The 19,016-nt window shown below is 38.2% G+C and overlaps 1 protein-coding gene across 1 annotated transcript in view; it reads right to left on the bottom strand.

The window, feature by feature from the left end:
* Positions 1–19,016, bottom strand: part of ALDH1L2 (aldehyde dehydrogenase 1 family member L2) — a gene marked incomplete at its 5' end in the record, with an annotated part of 29,366 nt that overhangs the window by 6,604 nt on the left and 3,746 nt on the right. Inside the window, 12 exon segments of the mRNA XM_084206242.1 lie at positions 157–307; positions 3,355–3,482; positions 5,047–5,166; positions 5,436–5,583; positions 6,404–6,495; positions 7,876–8,001; positions 8,405–8,539; positions 9,300–9,389; positions 9,948–10,049; positions 10,870–11,035; positions 14,579–14,813; positions 16,635–16,776. Coding sequence (XP_084062368.1) covers positions 157–307; positions 3,355–3,482; positions 5,047–5,166; positions 5,436–5,583; positions 6,404–6,495; positions 7,876–8,001; positions 8,405–8,539; positions 9,300–9,389; positions 9,948–10,049; positions 10,870–11,035; positions 14,579–14,813; positions 16,635–16,776 — 1,635 coding nt within the window.

The raw sequence follows: 19,016 nt of genomic DNA, 5'->3' as shown, positions 1-19,016 counted from the left end.
TTGGCAGGGAGACCCATTCTAGGTAAAATTCTAATTTTGCTTTAGTTTTTGATTCCTCAGTAACTTTTTCTTTTACTACTTTTTGGCACTGTTTCAGAAGAATAACAACAAAAAAGAAGCACTGCCATTGATCATTTCCTTTACATATTCACTTGCCTGAATTTTGTCACACCATCCAGCAAAGTATCTGAATGTTTGCACAGACATTCCGATATGAGTCTTCAGAGCTAAAGTGTAGACAGCTCCCGAGTCAATAGACTCTATTGTTGCTAACTCCTCTTGATGTTCTTCCATCAGGTCTGCAAGTCTTTAATAAAAATGTTAAAAATCCACATTAAAGGAAATGACATCTAAAATTACATTAGGTGTGGCAAAGAAGCGTAATCAAAATAGCATTCCCACTAAATTTGGAGGTGGAGGCACTGCTCCTTAATATCAGCAAAGGATTGAACAATTGCCCATTACTCTGCAAATGTCTTCACACTGGCTGTAGTAGAGACTGAATGAAGACATGAAATGTGCAAACTCACTTAAGGTGTAAGTAAGACCACAGTAAGTATTACTAAATTGATAATAACTATCAGTGTCTCAAAAATACATCTGCACAGATTGATTTATGAAGCACTACTGTTAGTTTACTGATCCCCTGCTCAGGTCTGTTTGCATCAATAAATTATCGCATTCAGTCCTACACATTGTCTCACATGCATTCATGTTTTTCCTCAGCTTTCCTCTGTGATTTGGTACTCAGATATGTTGTAGTGTGTTGCAATCTCCTGTTTTAGACTTCCCAGTCCTTTCCCAGGTAGAAATAGCTTCTCTGTTCCCCTCCCCCTTTCTCTTCCTAAGTGATGTCCATCAAGCTTAACATTCCAGCAAGGGCATCGTGTGATTGGCAGAAGTTCAAAAGATGCCTCTCTGCCCAGGGCCATTGGCCTGTCTAAGTGTCATTGTCCCTTGAGACTCGCCCTCTCCCACCTGGTTGGTAGCTCACCTATCCTCTCCCCTCCCCCTCCCCCTGAGCTTAAAAGGACCTGGGGACCATGCGGCCAGGATTCTACTGTGGCTGTTACCAAGATTCAGAGACCCTGGAATAAAGCTCTGGATTAAAACCTGCGGTAGAATCCACTCCTTTCGTTCTTCACCTGGCCTAAGGACTGTCACCCGAGGTAAAGCTGAGTTCCTACCAGCTTGGAGTTGTTCTCAGTGTCTAGCTGCAACTCCTAGCTAGCCAGAGGGATCTCTGTGGTGAAAAACCACAGCAGCTGCCTTTGGCCGAGCAGCGAGGGCTGGACGAGCCCAGACACGTGCTATCCGGTAATATTGGAATATTATTCCGATACAGATATATAATCAGTGCTCCCATGTGATTTTAAGAGCTTAAGAAAAGTGCATTTTTGATCCTGTAAAGAGTATTCAAAACTGGGTGTGAAACTTGTGAAATTTTTCTATTATGTAAATTCTGGCCATTTAAAGCATTTGCATAGCTGTGGGAAAATGCTCTTTAGTACCTGTTTTAAGTGTATCTTGGAGACCCAGCTACAGGTCAGGGCATTGGCAGTGTTGCATAAGATAATGGATTTGGGCATGTGAGGGACAAAGGAGAAGGTTCCATTTGAAGTGTGCTTAATATTTTCTATTAATGATTCCTTAAGACAAAGCAGCAGAGCTAGGAGCTTTAATGGCACACACATTTTCTTTGGTTCAGCACTCAAAATCTCCAGTTTGAAGAGAGGCCAGAGAACAAGGGGCCTTATTTCCATTAAGTTGGTCCAGAGAGAGCTTTTACCCACTGGGAATGGTTTGCAACATAAACACTCTGGTGTTTTATCCTAAAGAATGAGTTCCCTAAGCAAAGCTTTTAATCCAGGGATAACCAGCACAGTGTAAGGGAACTGTATTTTCCTTATACTTAATACAGCTATTCTTGCAAATCTTCCAAGTCTAAAACAGAGCAGGAGTTTTCACACCTTAAAATTTTCTCTTTAGGTCAAAGTTAACTTCATCTCTCAAGCACTCTACATTCCTAATACAAATTAAACACAAGTTTATGCATGCCTTGAATATGTGCACATTTGTGAAAAACATAATCATTTAATGTTCAGTTCTGACTTGCCCATTTTCTCTTGTGATGACTACTAACTGTGCAAGAGTCCTGCAGGCCTTTTCCCATGGCCTGGTCACACACTTAAAAAGATGAGCAGAATATTTCGCTTTGCTTTCATTCTTTTTTGCTAGGATTCCTGCAATGTCTTGTAAAACGTGTGGCATTTTTTCAGGAGAAGCAACCTGAAAAAGTAGCTTCTTTACTCATGTCTGCTCATTCATTTTTATGTTTAGACCTGAAAAAGCATTGAAAGTTTTTCATATAGTCCACAAAAGAGGTTTTCATTATAGGGAAGCTCTGATGCTTCTAGTCATCTGAAGTTTGCAAGACAGTGTTCTCCCTGTACTTGGGAAAAGCATCATACTGCATATGGAGAATCTATAATACTTGGGGTTTTATTAGCTGCCTCCTGTGTCATGCTCACACTATCTAGTCAGCATCGCCATCTTTCTAAGGTCACCTCTACCCCTCCAAGAATCAAAGCTTGCCATTTAAATGGCATTAATTCAACAAAACCTCTGTTTATCTTCTGAACCAGTAGCAACACAGTGAAAAATAAGGACTAGGCATTAACTAGACACGGTGAGACAGATACAAAAAAAGAGATAAAAGTATCTCATGTAAATGTTTGAATTAGCTTAGAAAATTCCTGCACAGGACAATTCTTTCTCTGCAGACCATAACACATCTCCTACAGTGAGTCTTTAGCCAGATACTGGCATATGATCCTGGAAAAATCTAGCATCAGTTACAGTCTACTTCAAAATTAGAGGCAGTGAATTTTACAAGTATTTACGGTATGGAGTGCACATGCAGGCAGGCTTAGCAAGGTCAAATCTCTGCCTACCTCAGGCAGACGGTTTTTAAAGCTTAGCCTCACTTCTATGGAAGGATGGGGATTTACAAGGGAATTCTCAATCTTTGCAACGAAACTCATATAGATTAAATGAAGACCTCAAGTATTTTAAATATATTTTGCTCAGATTCTTTGCTTCCATTCATAAATAATAATTAAAGGTTGGCAGCAGTGAGAGACCACAAGTTCTCTGACACAAGAAAGGTTGGCAGGCTAAGAGCTGAGGCTGGTACAATGAAATCAATCAGGAGGTGAAAAGATGGCTAGTCTGGATCCTCTGACAGTGGGATCATGAATATCCATCACCTTCAGAAAATGTATACCACAATTCTTCAGAGAAACAAAACAAGATTTGAGGAAATTAAACAAATGCAAGCTGTCTGGTACATACCTGTACATGAGTCGCCCTCTTTCCCTTGCATTCATCCTCCCCCATTCACCATTTTCAAAAGCCTCCTTTGCTGCTGCCACTGCCTTGTCAACATCAGCCACTGAGGCAGAAGATACACTGGCTATTACCTGTGCAAAGGCAGCATTGTGTTAGCTCAAAAAGAAACACTGGAATACAGTGTTACTCCTTCCTTCCAAACTTCTAGACTGGGTATAAGCAAATACTAAATATCCTCATCTGTGGCCCTTGTCGTGGGTGAGCCAGGCTGCAAAAAGTTTAGACACAAGTGAGGTGGCAGAATTTGGAGGACACTGCAGGCAGACAGATTCCTTAATCTTTCTTTTTCTTCAAAGTAAAGTGCATTGTCCTGTGGTCGCATTTCTCTTCACAGAGAAAAAGCAAGGCACAACTTCCCAAGGATATTTTCTGGGAATTGCAGTGAGGAACCTCAGAGAAAGAAGAAACAATTCTTATCTCATTTGCTGCACCTGTGTTTGTGCAGAAGCAGAATGCAATGTGGAGACTGTTCCCCCAAAGTGGGGGGGTTTTGTTTCCTTGGCCCTTCAGGGCCAAGTGCGTGTCCAGAGTGTCAGCCAGCAGACAGTGACAAGATTCTGTTCAGCTGAGTTGAGTGCTGATGCAGACTCAGTTTAGATGTAATATAGTATAGAATAATATAGTATAATAAAGTAATTAATTAGCCTTCTGATATCAGTGGTGTCCTCCTCACAATTTCTTCCCTTCGCTGGGGTTGCCCAGCTTATCCTATATTGTCCCACTGGATCTCACCCTTTCTTTCCATATATAAAACCAATGTGGTATTGGTTTTACACTTCCAACAAAAGTTGGAAGTCTTTTTGTGTGGTATCAAATATCTCAACATGCTAAAACAACTCCCACGTGTTCCATTTCTAAGGAATGGAGCTTCTGTTATCATAAACCAACAAAAACACGCAATATTTTATTATGATTGTGTTCTAAAAACACACATTGTAAATCCTAACACAGAATGGTTTTGACTTTCATTCCATTCCATAATGAGTTTTAGGAAAAGTATCAAAGTATCAGTCTGACTTCTAATGACAGTGAAATTTTTGTCATTGATTTCAGGAGACTTCATTTACTTCAGAATTAAATGGCAACTACATGGACATCAGAATCACTTCTCTTATTTATAATTCACAGTTATGATTTGCTCAACCAATATTGGGTAATTCAGGACTAAAGTGCAACACTGTATTTTCCTATTGAAAAGTTATTTTTCTCACTGGGAATTTAAAGGGACACTTTAGTGTCAAAATTACCCTAAGGTATCAGATTTATTAAAAAAGCAAAAAAAGAAAGAAGTTGATTACTGACTGGAAATATACCAAATATCCTAAAAGGAACGCTTCTTTAGCAAATAAACTCCAGCAATTTCTGTTTGCAAAGCTAAACAAGAATGAAATCAAGGTAAAATGTTCAGCTGGGTGTGAAAAGTGATGTAATAATTGAAGTAGAAGTAGGTTATTTTTGCTTTGCAGCCTGACTCAAATGGAAAAAAATTGTAGAGTATGCAAAACGTAAAGTAAATTGAAATTTGAAATAACTTCTAGACTTTGTTTAATTTATTATATTTTAAAATTAGCAATATTTTTAATAGGCAATACCAATGAAATAAACTGGTATCAATCATATTTAGAAATTACTTACTGATCCATCTGCTGGATTTATAGTGTCATATGTTTTTCCATCATCAGCATCTATAAATTTCCCATTTATGAAACATTGGTATGGCATATTCACAGTCATGTTGTTCATATTTTTTGAAACCTGGGTGAAATAAAAACTAAATTATTTTACAATTATAATAATTAATATTTTCATGTAGTTTAACAAGCATTTGATATCTGCAACCAATATCCAGACACATTTTAGCCTATATATGTGGCTGTTAGAAGTAAAATGGAATGGAAACCAGATACAAATATATAGAAGTTTGCTTTCCTACTGCATCAAGCAGTCTTATAAAATGCATTGTCTAAATGCCTCCCCTAAAATTCAGGAAAGACTAAGCAACAATGCAAAATTAAAGGCCTTACATAATCAATGACTAACTCTTCTTCTTTGTCTTCTCCTCTGAGTTTTCTGACAGCCATCTGAATAAAGTCTGCAAACTTAGTCGCCATATACACATCTTCATTCTGTAGCTGCAGTCCACAATGTTTCTGCTTGATCTCTTCTAGCATTCTAAAGATTTTGAAGAAGGAGTAAGTTTAACTAAAAATTAAAGAATTCTCCAGATAACTGAATCATTAGAAGGGCAAAAGGGATCAAAACTGGGCCTCAGTTTGTATGCATGTGAATACGTGCGTGTGTGTTTCTCTGACAAGGGCACAGAAATTATGCCCTTTCCTAAATCTGTTGGTTTAATTGTGGATGCTATGAAAAAGAAAATGTCATTTCTGGAATACTCTCAATAAAACTTTTGAAAACCAATTACTAGAAGATATTAATATGCCATTGGAAAATAGTATTTGGGACTACTCCAACCAAAATATGGAGGACTTTGAGCTTGGTAGGTAACCAGCACAATAATCAGTTTGTTTAAAAATGCTGATTTTATATTATGGTCTGTACTGCAAAAGAAGGCAAACGAGGTGACCCAAGCCATGACAAACTCAGTGCATCTTTAAGCATGGGCTCAATTCTTTCTGTGAAAGGCTTCTCTTTCCCTCTGGGGAGGTGTTTGCTCAGGTTCCCAGTCAGTCCCCTGGTCTGGAGATACCTGAGGCTGCACTCAGACAGGTTGGAGCATCACCATGCTCCCCTGGGCATGATGTCCCTGAAGTTAAGGGGAATTTTCCTTCAGTAGAAAGAGCAGGATTACAGCAATATCTCACAACTTTGGGAGAAGAGCTGCACATGTTTCCAAGGTAAGAAAGGTAATATTAAGAGTATTGGAAAACATAGAGGGATTAGTTTTTTTAACACCACTGATTGAAATGCACCATGACAACTTTTTTAATTAACTTTGGCTTCACAATTTTCTTATTTTTAATATTCCTACCTGACAACATGCATAGAGGATGCTCCAGATTTGAAGAAGTCTGTGGAATCCTCAATCACAGCAACATTGCTTAAAATTCCCTTCCAAATAGCCTAATAATATAGAACAATAACAGAGGCAATAATGAATAATCATCTAATAGCAAACAGTATTTATCAAACTGTATTTTCTATAGTATTTCTACCTACAACATATATTATTTCAAAAGCTTCTAAAACATGAAGTTATTTTAAGATGGTCTAAAACAGTCTAGAGGCATGATGTCAGACAAGAAATTTTCCAGTATAATTAGATGATCAAAATATAGTATTTTGTGCATGGTAATTTTACCCAGGCAAGAAACCTGAATGGTGTAATGCTAAAACTTTTCAGGCCCATCTTTAAAAGATGTTTTATCCTCCAAATAATAAGTTCCTATTGCATTACAGAATGTGTCATCAGTATAGGCAAGGACAGCCTGGGGCACTTTATGAATGGATTGATGGTATTTCAGGCACCTGGCCAAGGCTGAGAAGCAGTTTAAGCTGCATGCATGAGATGGAGAAATAAACAGTTCAATAACTGGTAATGTAATATTTCAATTAATTATAAAAGAGTTTCACAGTTAGCAGGCAGTGTCATCAACAGATCAGTTTATACTTCTTTTCATAATTTTCTCATTCAATAGCTCCAGGCAGCATTTAGATTGCTGGCAAGCAGATTCAAGGTAATCTTGAATCAGCAGCTTAAAATATTAATACATTAAGCTTCCCGAACTGTGCTAAAAGTTAATAACCCTGCAGCAGAGTCAGCACAAGGGAAGACATCTATGATTCATTTGCTCTGGCACAAAACTTTATTGATAAATGAAGCTTTCAGCTAAGCCCTGACACTACAGAGGGACAGATCTCAGGAGAGTGCAGAAAAGTTCCTCTCTGACTATGAGAGTTTTCTGCTCCAGCTGTTCCCAGTCCCTCCGGCAGCCAGCCCCTTGTGTGTGGCTGTGGCAGAAGAAGTGCACACATGTACAGTGAGAAAGCTGCTGCCTTCTGCTTTTAGAAGGCTGTTCTGAGACTCCCTGGAGCTTGTCCAACAGGCCCATTCTGGGCACATCCTAGTGATGAACACCACAGTGAAAAAAGGACTCCAAGAACTGTCCGAGTCTGCCAGTGTTGAAAACCTCACTTCTATGAGGTGAAGGTCAGTCTGTTTTTCCTCACCCCACCTTCATCACTTGTAGATATTTACCATTACCTGCACTCACTGTTTTTGTATTACCTGTATCTGAAAGAAAACTTTGTAAAGTGAGACAAATACACCAGTGAATCCCCACCTGAATTAACAGCAATAACTAAACCTTCACCCCCATACACTTTGTGTACATTTTATTAAAAAATTACTGGCATGCCTAAACAAAAGATATGCCTTGCCAAAAATAAGTATGTAATGCTTTTGTCTGAATAATATCCCACTGAAGCAGGTTAGTGAATTACTCTGATGTCTTCTGCAATCTTTTTCTCCTCTTCCGTAAATTCCAGGGCAGTTGTTTCATCAGCAGAGTAGTATTTAGATGCAGGGATCATTTTTCCATCCTCAAACTGCAGATTTCTCACTAGTACCTGAAAAATCAGAGGATATGATTTTAAATTGTTTGGGAGGTAGCACATCCTTGGATGAAGATTTTTTAGGCATTAATAGGGTGATTGAAATGGTGAAATAAATTGCTTGCAGGAAAGCTGATATGATGCAGTCAGTTTAGCACAGGCGACTCGTACCTGTCTTTTAAATTCTCTCTTATGGAGTAAGAACAGATTTTACTCCATACAGGAAATGACTAAAGATTGAGTGAAAAGCAGAACATGAACATCTTCTCTATAGGATGGTAGAGGACTGATAAACTCCAAGTGAATCAGCTGTCGGTAGTTAGCACCTGGATTCATCTAGCTTGACAGTTCCACACTACTTGCCCTTCTTGCTAAAACTATTCCATCCATACTTATGTTTGCCAGACTGAGCACTTACCATCTTCCCATCATTTCCAAAAACAACTAGACCATTCTTTGTCACAAGTCCTGGTCTTGAAGCACCTTTTATTGTCAGCTCTTGTCCAGCAGGCACTGAAGCATCAAGTAATGATGAGCCATAAAAAGTAACCACCTAAAAAGAAATGTAATTAAAAGCGCACAGGTTCTAAGTGTGCTGTAAAGTTTTAACAATTTTATTATATTGTTTTGAAGCTTTAATATAACAGAAATAAAATACAATTACCTACACATGGAAAACACGTTACAACAATTCTAGATCTTTACAACTCAGGACATGTAAAACTTTGCAAATTGCCTAAACCTGCAAAGTAGCTGAGCTGTAACAATGGGCATGCTGCAACCAGTGCAGGAAAGGGAGCAGCTTTTGACAGTGCATGCCCAGAGTGAGGGACCACTCACTCTATAAAATTTTACAGATTTATTTCTGCAAATCATCTAGGCCCAAATCTCCTTAAACTGAAATCCTCTGTTATTTCAGGAGCCCACAGTGTTTCATTTTGCTGTCCATACTGTGATGTTGGCCACTATACATGGGCTGTATTATACTGTAATGCATACTTGCTTCCCAAAATGACTGGCACAGTTTGGTTCTACTCTTCATACCTTTGTACCATGTCTCTTTTCTTTTTTCAGATATTGTACTTATCTTTCTTCAAATTAAATTAATTGTGCTATTAAACTTTAAACGACTGTGTTCTGCGTATTTCTTTAGGTACCTGTTCTAGATACACACAAAACATAAAGTCATCAGAGCTACTCCAATGTAACAGTCATTTGTATTCACCTGTATGCAGATATCTTTAATTTTATAATAAAAAAAGAGTCAAAAAGAGAGTATAGATAAGAATATTCTTCTGGTTTTCAGAGCATACCTGTCCATTTATTGTTGTCCATGCTCCAGGCACTTTATCATGCCCTCGAATCCAATTGTGCAAAGCTGCTGCAGGTTGGTTCCAGGAGATCTAGGAAATCAAGACATGCCAGGATGCACCACCACACCTTCCTGACCCCAAACAAGATCATCTAATGCAGTAGGAGTGCTTAGATAAAATAAATCTCATATGGGAATTATATCAATATTTTTACCTGTTGTTTATATGGCCTGTGTTATTTTTTTGGCACTAGAAGGAAAGGTGCCAAAACTTTTTTTCCTAAAATCAAATGTATTTCTGGTAGAGAATTTTATATGTCCTGTAGGCAAACAGAGTGATCTTGATTCGATGCTGTATTTACAAGTATGGGGGCTTACTAAGAATCCACTGAAATTGCAGCTGCCTCTTAGCTGCCTGTACATGATCCTGAATAGGACACCAAGTTTCTAAATACATGGAACTGCTGAAAGGAAAATGGAGCTTAACCTAGGGTTCCATTACATACATCCTAAGAGGTATTCCAGGAAAAAGAGGTGAGGAAACAACTCAGTTAAAATTCACATTAACTTCATATTGCTGCTACTGTAATCTGAATTAATAACTTTTCTAGCACTACACACAAAAAAACCTGATGTTACTTCACACTACCTCTGCATTTTCCTTTTTCTGGATCCCTTCATATGTTGCCCCTTCTTTAGGCTGAGGTATACGAGGGGCCTTGCCATCAGCAATTAGATGTACAGCTTCCACCTACATGAAAAAGTAGAAGATTTAATGTTAGCTCGGTTCACCTTTTTTTCTTCAGTCATACTTCAGAATGACAGCAAAAGACTTTCTGCCACAAGGTGAATTGGTTTGGATTTTTTTAAACCTAGTATTTCCAAACTCTAAGGGACCAGTGCTGCCCTGAACAAACATGAGCGTTTCCTTGAGTCTCTTTGACAAAAGAAATAGCCTCCAGAACTTCAAGGGAGTACCTAGTCACCAAACTAGGAGCAGCTGTCTGAATTCTCCAGAGCAAAAATGTGGCTCAGTATGATTGCATCAAACATTTTCCTTTTTCTCTCTGCAAAAAGTTATTTTTCTGCATTTAAATGAAGGGAGAAAAACCAATCTCTAAGGAGCAATGCTGAGAAATTTTTGTGCATTTTCTTTTATTCATTTTAAAAAAATAGAAAAAATGACAAGCTTAGAAAACCCAAAGCCAATCCACCAGAACTCTGAGCCTCAAACACCATACTGCCGTTTTTTTCTTAAAAATCTCACATCTAATTTTTTTGTTGCTGCTGAGCCTTTAAAAGATTTTGTCTTGTATGGGAAGAGCCACATTGCAAACAAATTCAACTTCATGCCATCTGTGGAAACAAAATATGCTCTGCCTGCTGTCAGCAACAAATATTCTGAGGTCACATCCTCAGCTGCTGGGCAGCCGCACAGCTCCAGTGAAGTCTAGGATTTGGCTGAGTATCACAACCTCTGTCTTTCCAAATGCATACATCTTGTCTGTTTTTCCTTTACTTTCAACCACTTTTCCTCTTAAAAAGCTGGTATTTAGTACAGTTAAACATACCATAGCCTTTATTCCTTCTGGGAAGAGAAACCGGTTATACAGGTCATCCACAGTATCATTTTGGCCAACATCACATTCCCGCTGTAGAAGTATTGGTCCAGTGTCCAAACCATCATCAGCCCAAAAAATAGTAAATCCTGCTTTCTTATCTCCTTTAATTAAAGTCCTGAGCATAAAAAATACTTACAGTAAATACAGAAAAAATTAAAGTAGTTATGAATATCAACTCACATGTTACATTCATGTTTACATTCATTTTCTTCAGGAAGATAGAAAAGAAAATCCTAACAATCTTTGCTATATTTTCACTGCTGACTTCAGAGCCAGGAACCCACAGATTTGACACTTTGATGTATGATTTCCACAAAGTGACATAGGAAATGCTGCAAGTGAGCCCAGGCTGTCTCACATAGTTCACTGTGATAATTATTTTTAAAGTATTACTGATGGTAAGACAGAGCAAAAGATGTGCAACAGTTATGACAGAATTTGAAAGATGGAAGCATCTAACAGAATATTATCTTAATAATTCATGGTTGTAATTAGCTAAGCCTCATGGCCCATCTGTAGGTCAACAAGGAAAGTACATTTCTCACACAGCTGAAACGGAATTAAACAGAGTGGAAAAGGATAAATATGCAACTGTTTAAGGAAAAGTTATTAGCACAATTAAGACTTTCCAGCCAGATTCTCAGCTGCTGTGCATGAACATAGCAATGCCTACCTTAGTCCTGTGCTGATTTACCTCAGCTCAGAATCTGCTTCTGCATCCAAAGGGAGCTTCAGCCACCTAAAATTTTGCAGCTCTCCTTTGGCACATGCCTCAGAATGATGGAACTCCCTAAAGTGTGTTTAAGGGAGCAGCCAGAAATGGTGAGAAAAATATTTCCTCCATGTTTTCAGCCATTTGTATGCAGGCAAACTTCAATGCTATTTTAAGTAACACATATCTCATGTAAGTATTCCCTCAGCAGCCCATGTTGCAACAGGATTGTCTGAGATCTGGCTTGTACACAGGAAAATTCATTATTAATTATAAGCAGTGAAAGCTGCATTAATAAAATGAGTGAAGTACGCTGAAGTACATATGGGATGAACAGGGGATGAACTCCAAAGACAGCTGGGGAAGTTGGCAGGTATAACATAAGTGAAAGCTTACGGAAGTTTGGCTAGCCCTTATCAGATCTTTCCCATATTTAGCTGCATTTCTTATGGTTTTTATTTTGTAAAGATTCCAAAAGAGCACTCTAGTGAGAAATGGATGTCCTCAGCATGGAAAAGAAGGTTTTATAAGTAAATGCCTCTGATGCTGGATAGGTGACAAGGTAAGAACAACTGTGTGCCCCCTCCTCTGTCCACCAGCTCCTGCCACAAAGAGCTGCTGATAACAGAGTGGCAGCAGCTGGAAGAGACTGTAAAGGAAGTGAGTGAGGAACCCTCTGCACCTCAGGGCCCCTGTTTGTACCTGGTTGTGTTTAACCATGCCTAATTCTCAAAAGTTTACTTGGTTATACTGTGGGGATAAAGGGTCTGATCAGCACCAGGGCTGCAGCCACAATATGTGAAAGTAGTGATTAGATCAAGGGGTGAGAGGGTGAGACACAAGAACAGTCAGTCAAGGCCAAATTCTAGTTTAGTTTAAAGGCTTTGGAACAATGGCCTTTACTTGAGAAGGGCAAGAGCAGACAGATCTCTTTTGCAGGAGGAATATGCAAAATAGAGCAAGACACAGTGATATGACGCTGTAACACATTCAGTTTCTGCAAATCTTTGCACTTGCTGAAAGAACTTCCTGCAAGAGAGTTTGTGTCTACACCTTCCTGTGAAATACATCTTGATGAACTTCTCCCCCATAAAAGCATCCTTTTAGAGCTCTCTAGAAATGAGGTTGCACAATTTAATATCAAACTGCATGGAGTAAAAGGACCTCATTTATTTGGAAAAATCCCACTACTTGATGTCTTTGCTGGCCTTTTGATTAGAACGAGCAATCATTCCTTTTTCATCTTTCCATGTCTTTTATGGCTCAGCTAGTGTATGTCCTTCCCAATGACCTCTTTTCCAGTCTGAAGACTCCATCCTTTGTCTCCAGTCATGTGAAGCTGTCCTACACCCTTGACTATCTTTCTTAGCCTTTTCTGAACTTAGCTAGTTCATGTTCCAGCTGAGATGCATACAGTATTTAGGATCACAGAATCAACAGAATATTTTGAGTTGGAAGGGACCCACAAGGACCATCGAGCCCAACTCTTGAATGAATGGATCCTTCCATGATGAGTAACAACAATCCTTTTCTGAGTAACGACAATTAACTTTAACACTGCTTATATATAGTCAGGTAGGTTTCCCCCTTGTGTGCATTGTATAATGTTTCTTAACATTGAATTTGATCTCTCATTTTCTTACTCTCCCATTATCACATTTACTCATTTGCATAGAAAGTATATTCCTTATTACAGATTTAAATCAGAGTCATTGATCTAAAGTTTCCTGGCTTTCTCTTTCAGCCTTTTTAAAACTGGTATTGCTTTTGCTATTTCCCAGTCACCTGCATCAACACAGCCTTAAGAAACAGAAATGTTGCAGGTCATCTTAAATCTGCGTTTGCTGAAATCCTGTGGTACTCTCAAAGAGTTTCTTATTCCTTCATCAGTTCACGAAAATGTCTTCTGCTCACAGTTGAGCTCAAGAGAATTGTTTTGACTTACTCCACACAAAGAAGGACTGTAGGTTAAACTCCTCCATCCTGAATACCAATACAGATTTCCTACTGTGGTATTCTCTTTGATAAAATACCTTTGTTAAATACCGCACCTCTATCACACACATACCTGCCAGCTTTAACATATTTGGAGGAATTATTGGTATTACATTTTGTGCCTTAAAAAGCTGGTTCTTTATTTCTTTTCTGGATCGTCTCACTCTCATTTTCTGCTGAGTTTATACTATTTTACTTTACACACTTTGACACAACTGACACTTTTTGAAGTCTTTACCTCACTAATAGTCTCCTCAACACCTCCGTTTAAGTATTTCAACGTAGTACTTTTTCCAGAAAGGATTAAAATTAAGCAAAACCAAGGATGCTTTTGCTTTGAATCCACAACACTGTAGATTCAGATAATCACCATGCTGCCTGTAAGATTCTTTTAAAATTGTTTCTCCATATTTAGATAATTTCTTACTGAATTTAGACTGTGTGATAATGCCATTTCTGTTGTCACAAGAGTGCCAGATTTGAGTTTATTGAGGCCATTTTTACAGTGTTGTCCTTTTAGGGTGATGATTTGAGCCTACCTTGTGAGATAAAGTTTTTTTCTTGTGGGTTCTCTCTTCTCCCTTCCACTCTGTGAAATCTTAGGATCTGTATCAGACATTCCTGTGATAGTTATCAAGTGTTTGTGGGGATGAGCCACTAGGGCAGTGTCCTGCTTATGGAAACTCCAGATTGTAGATTCATGCATGTGAGTAAAATATACAAATGTACAGCTCACACCACGGATGCTCCCAGAGTAACAGCTGAGCTCGCATTGGAAATAATAATGAATCCCAGGTATGAAGGGCAGTTCATGCACCAAATAGTCAGCTGCTCCAGAGAAGTTCCTTCAGAGCACTTGCAAATCAAGAAAACTGCAGCATTTACCAGAGTAACAGGTGCAGACCAGCACCCTAACGTGACAAACACGTGGTTGTGATGCACAGAACTCACCAGTTTATTGCAGAAGCTCCTCGGTGGCGTGGTAGGATGGATGGATGGTAAATAATAGAGCCGTGTTTTGGGCAGTCAATAACATCCATGGGGATAAACTGTGTACAGAATGGAAGGACATTTAACTCTGCTCCAACTGATTTGTAGGCTGCAACTACTTCCTGGATAGGCTTGCCTTTAGCTCTCCATTTGGGGAACTTAAAAACAGGTGTGCCGTCCTTCTCCGCTGCCAGTGCTGAGGGGCAAGAAGAACATTATTTTTTTTCCATTTTGTGTTAAAAATTCAAGTCAGAGACATATTACATGACAACTGAAGCAAATCGTGAATTATGTGACTACAGAGTGCTCTTCTGTATGCTGTTTAAAAACCTTTGTGCTTGGATGTGTTTTATTAATACTGTCTTTGATTATCTTTCCTACATCTTATGTCAATCTCAACTTCCAGTTCACTCTGATGACTTGGCTAGTAAGTACCAATGAAAGCAGAAAAGACAGGTATTTGTACTTTACTTTCTCTTTTTTGTCTGTGAAATTGAATCTTGAGCTTGACCTGAAGCATCTTTAGCCTGCTGATTTGAGTCTTAGGTAAATTCTTATTTAAATATTATTCCATGCAAGTTAGTATGTACTGAAGCTACTTTTAGAAAACAAAGACTGTAGCTGTCTGAGGGCACAGAAAGCTTCAGGAAACACTTGAGACTTACGCTTTTGAGTCATCTGGAAATAAAAAGAAGTGAAGTTATCTAGTAATTTAATTTAATTTTTTTCCCCCAATCAGGAAACATTGGACTAAATTAATCTGTGGTTTTAGTTAAAAATAAATACATGACTGAAAGATTGGAAGATTTACTTAGTTGCATTTGTTAGTGTAACAACTGTACAAGAATAATTTATATAATGTAAACAAGTTATGCTATATTGTACATAAATTTTTTACATAATATAATCCAACCAGACAGGGATAGTCAATTTTTCATTTTCTAAGCTAATAGTTGCCTTCTCTAATTCTTCCGCAGTGTGATTAAATCTTTTAATGAGGTAGAATTGAGAATTACATGTTAGTCTGTGGACAACACAGCACCGGTAAGCAAAATTTATGTTTGATTCTTCTCTCATGAGAGTTCTGTAAAACATGTCAGGACCGTACTAAAAAAACACCCAAAACAAAGACCAAAACAACACAAGAAGAAACAAAACCACCAAAAAGGACCCCAGCCAAAACCAAGAGAGAATTGAAACAGCTCATGGAATGTAGTTTTGATTTCAGATTATCCATAAAGGTACATTCCATTCTGGCACTTTTATTTGCTAATCATATTTACTCGCTGCCTTTGAACTTGTGTCACAGAAACAAAAACCAAAGAAAAGTGACGATTCAGATGGTTCCAAATTAGCTTCTTTGCCATGCTGGGTTCTAAGTACAATGAGTACAATTCTGAATAAGCAAAACTTCTTTCTTTATTAAGCCCAGAAAACACTTATGCACCTCAACAATGGAAAAAGGGAGAGCAAAGCCTCCTCCAACCTCTTGAATGTGTTTTCCATAGTGCAGATGGAAGAGAAATTGGCTTTGCAAGTACAATGCCACACACAAGCTTGTCAAAAAGGGCAGAAAGCCAGGGATAAACAATCTTGGCTCAGTGCCTTGAGTGTCCCAGCCAGCACAGAGCAGCAGGTGACAGACATTTGCACTTGAATATAGGCTCAGCAGCTATTTGCTGTAAGATACAGATCTAATTCAGAATGATTACCTCTAGGGTGTACATTCAAATAAGATATCCAGATTAATTTTGGTTTTCCAATACCTTAATATACAGCCCTGCATGTTTAGAAACTACTTTAAAAGTTGCTTTTCTAAAGTACTGACAAATGGACAAGGTCAAACTAGTTCTAGGACTGGTGTTTGTTAAAGGATAGATCTTGTACTGGATTTAGTGGATCAAAGGCAATATATGCAAGTCATTCCCATATAGATATAACTTTCTAATGAAAACAAAAATTTGTTATGTACACCTGTAATTTGTAATTTTTACATTTGGATTCAGGTTACACTTACCCAAAGGATCAGCTTGTCCATTCTTGTCAGGCACGGTGAATACACCCACAACCTTATGTCCCTCTTTTCTCAGCTTGTTATAAACTTCTTGTCCAAAAATACTTTGGCCTATAAGGGCTAGCTTTAGCTTATGTTGATAAGCCTGGTAAAAAGAATGAAAACAAAACATGCTGTAGGATGCAAAGAAAATATGTTGTTGCTTACATTTCTGTCTTGCTTTCTTTGTCAATTTTCAGTTTGATTTAAAATGGAATAGTTTTTCTAATCTAATCACCTTTGAAAGAATAATAACCAATTTTTTGAGATTAATGACAGGTAGCATACATTTTAGAAAGAGCATACTTCACATGAAAGTATCATCTGATACTGTCACTGACGTTTATATGGCTTTTTTACAATTTTCATTAGAAGGACCACCCGCTGCTTCTTATGAGAGGCTCCATGACCTTATCCATAGTCAGAAATGAAAATACATTTTTTGAAACATACATAAAACACTTTTTGTAGGCATAATTTATGTGGCTGGAACATGCTCTCTAAATCCCTGTAATTAAACAGAGGTATATTATTTGCGGTTAACATGTATAGGCTAAAGAAGACAATCTTGCACTGTTCCTGCCAAGTTAAAGGTGATGATCATCCATTTGATACTCCTACAAGCAAAAAAAAGGTGCTAAAGGTGAGGTTCCCTGGCTGGACTTCCACTGCCTGCTACATTTGGATCTCAGTACACTGGACGTGATTTAAGCTTCTTCAGACAGAGCAGGTGCAAGTAACCACTTCCACTTTTTTTTTTTTAATTTATGATAGTTAAATTTATGATAATTTATGAAAGTTATGATAGAATTACAACACTATGATGATATCAGATGATTTTCACTTTTTTAAAATTTATGATAGTTAAATTTATGATAATTTATGAAAGTTATGACAGAATCACACCACTATGATGAATCACAACACTATGACGATATGAAAGTTATAACAGAATCACAACACTATGATGATATCTGATATTGCTATGTTTTTCAAGTGATTGCTTCCTGAGAAAACTACTTTTTCCTTCTGAGCCCTTTTAGATTTATGGGGCAGTTGTGCTCCTCTCCCACCCTACCTCCAGTCCCTCACCTCCAACAACACCTCCTTTATCCCAGAACTGGTACTGCTGTAGCTGCAAGAACTGCATTAGGGTACTGAAGCGAGCAGGCACTGACATGAAAAACACGGCTTATTTATAACTGGATCTCTTCACTGGTCTATTTTTATAGCATGGCCTATGAGTCCTAACATAGGGCCAGCAGGGAAGCAGGAATGAGCATGGAAACCTGGCAGAAGGGTGGAACTGCCTCTACATGCATGTCTTTGCATTTGTAGTCAGCTTTTAGAAAATGAAAACTGGAAACCTCTGAAAAACAAACGGACTATCACACCTGGTTAAAAAGGAATGGTCTGCACAGAATAAACAGAAAACTTACCTTCCTCAAAGCTAAATCTGGCACAAACTGTTCCTAGACTCAAACCATACAGATCCCTCCTCTTAGGAACAAAAGGTAGGAAATAAATCCACACACTCCCCACCTTTGTTCTTAACTTCATTTTTCACAACTGGACTTTGACTTTCATTTTTTCTTTATAACCTATTAGAGGACTCAAAACACTCTATGAATGTCTTAACCACTGACATTTGTTTTCCTTGTAAGTTGGCACCTGTATGTTTATCTCCTCCCTCCTCTTCCCTTTCTTAGAGTTCTTGGACATAAGGATATTTTGACTGAGTGGATTATTGATTGGATAACAAATGGTTTGCACTGCCCATCAGATCATATGACAAAGAGAAATGTCCTGAAAAACAGGTTACTCAAAATCACAATCCACTGAAATTCATTTCACTGCTGACATATCATCATGGATGTATTTTACTGGTTTCAGGTATTTTTGTTGTGCAGCTGACTTTAGAAAAGGGAGTTATGAAGTGGTAGGTTCCATTGCAGGAATATTGAAGTTTGGGTTTTTTTAATATAAAACAATAGGAAATAATTATTTGTACTGGAGACAATATTTTCCCTGAGAATGAAACTGCATAGTAAAACTGTCCTGTATTGCAGCATTACTCAGCACTAGTGCCACTGCAGCAGAATCAAGCAGTAAGATGCAGAGATGGACATAACTCAGGTGCTTGCAAAATCAGACTGCTATAATTGGCTGGCAAAAAATGTCTGTGACACTGCTGATAACAATATTACTAACCAACACTGCATTGCTGGCAGCTATACCTCAGATAGTCCACTATTTCGTTCTCAACAAAGATAAGACCTTGCTCTGAATTACAATTTTCCTTGCAATCCTTATCCAGCAAGGCCAAACTGATGCAGGTGGTGCTCA

The sequence above is a fragment of the Fringilla coelebs genome (genome assembly GCF_963513975.1).
Source record: "Fringilla coelebs genome assembly, chromosome: 5".
NCBI lineage: Eukaryota > Metazoa > Chordata > Aves > Passeriformes > Fringillidae > Fringilla > Fringilla coelebs.
The sequence above is the reverse complement of the archived record's forward strand: the minus strand, read 5'-3'. Positions and strand labels throughout refer to the sequence as shown.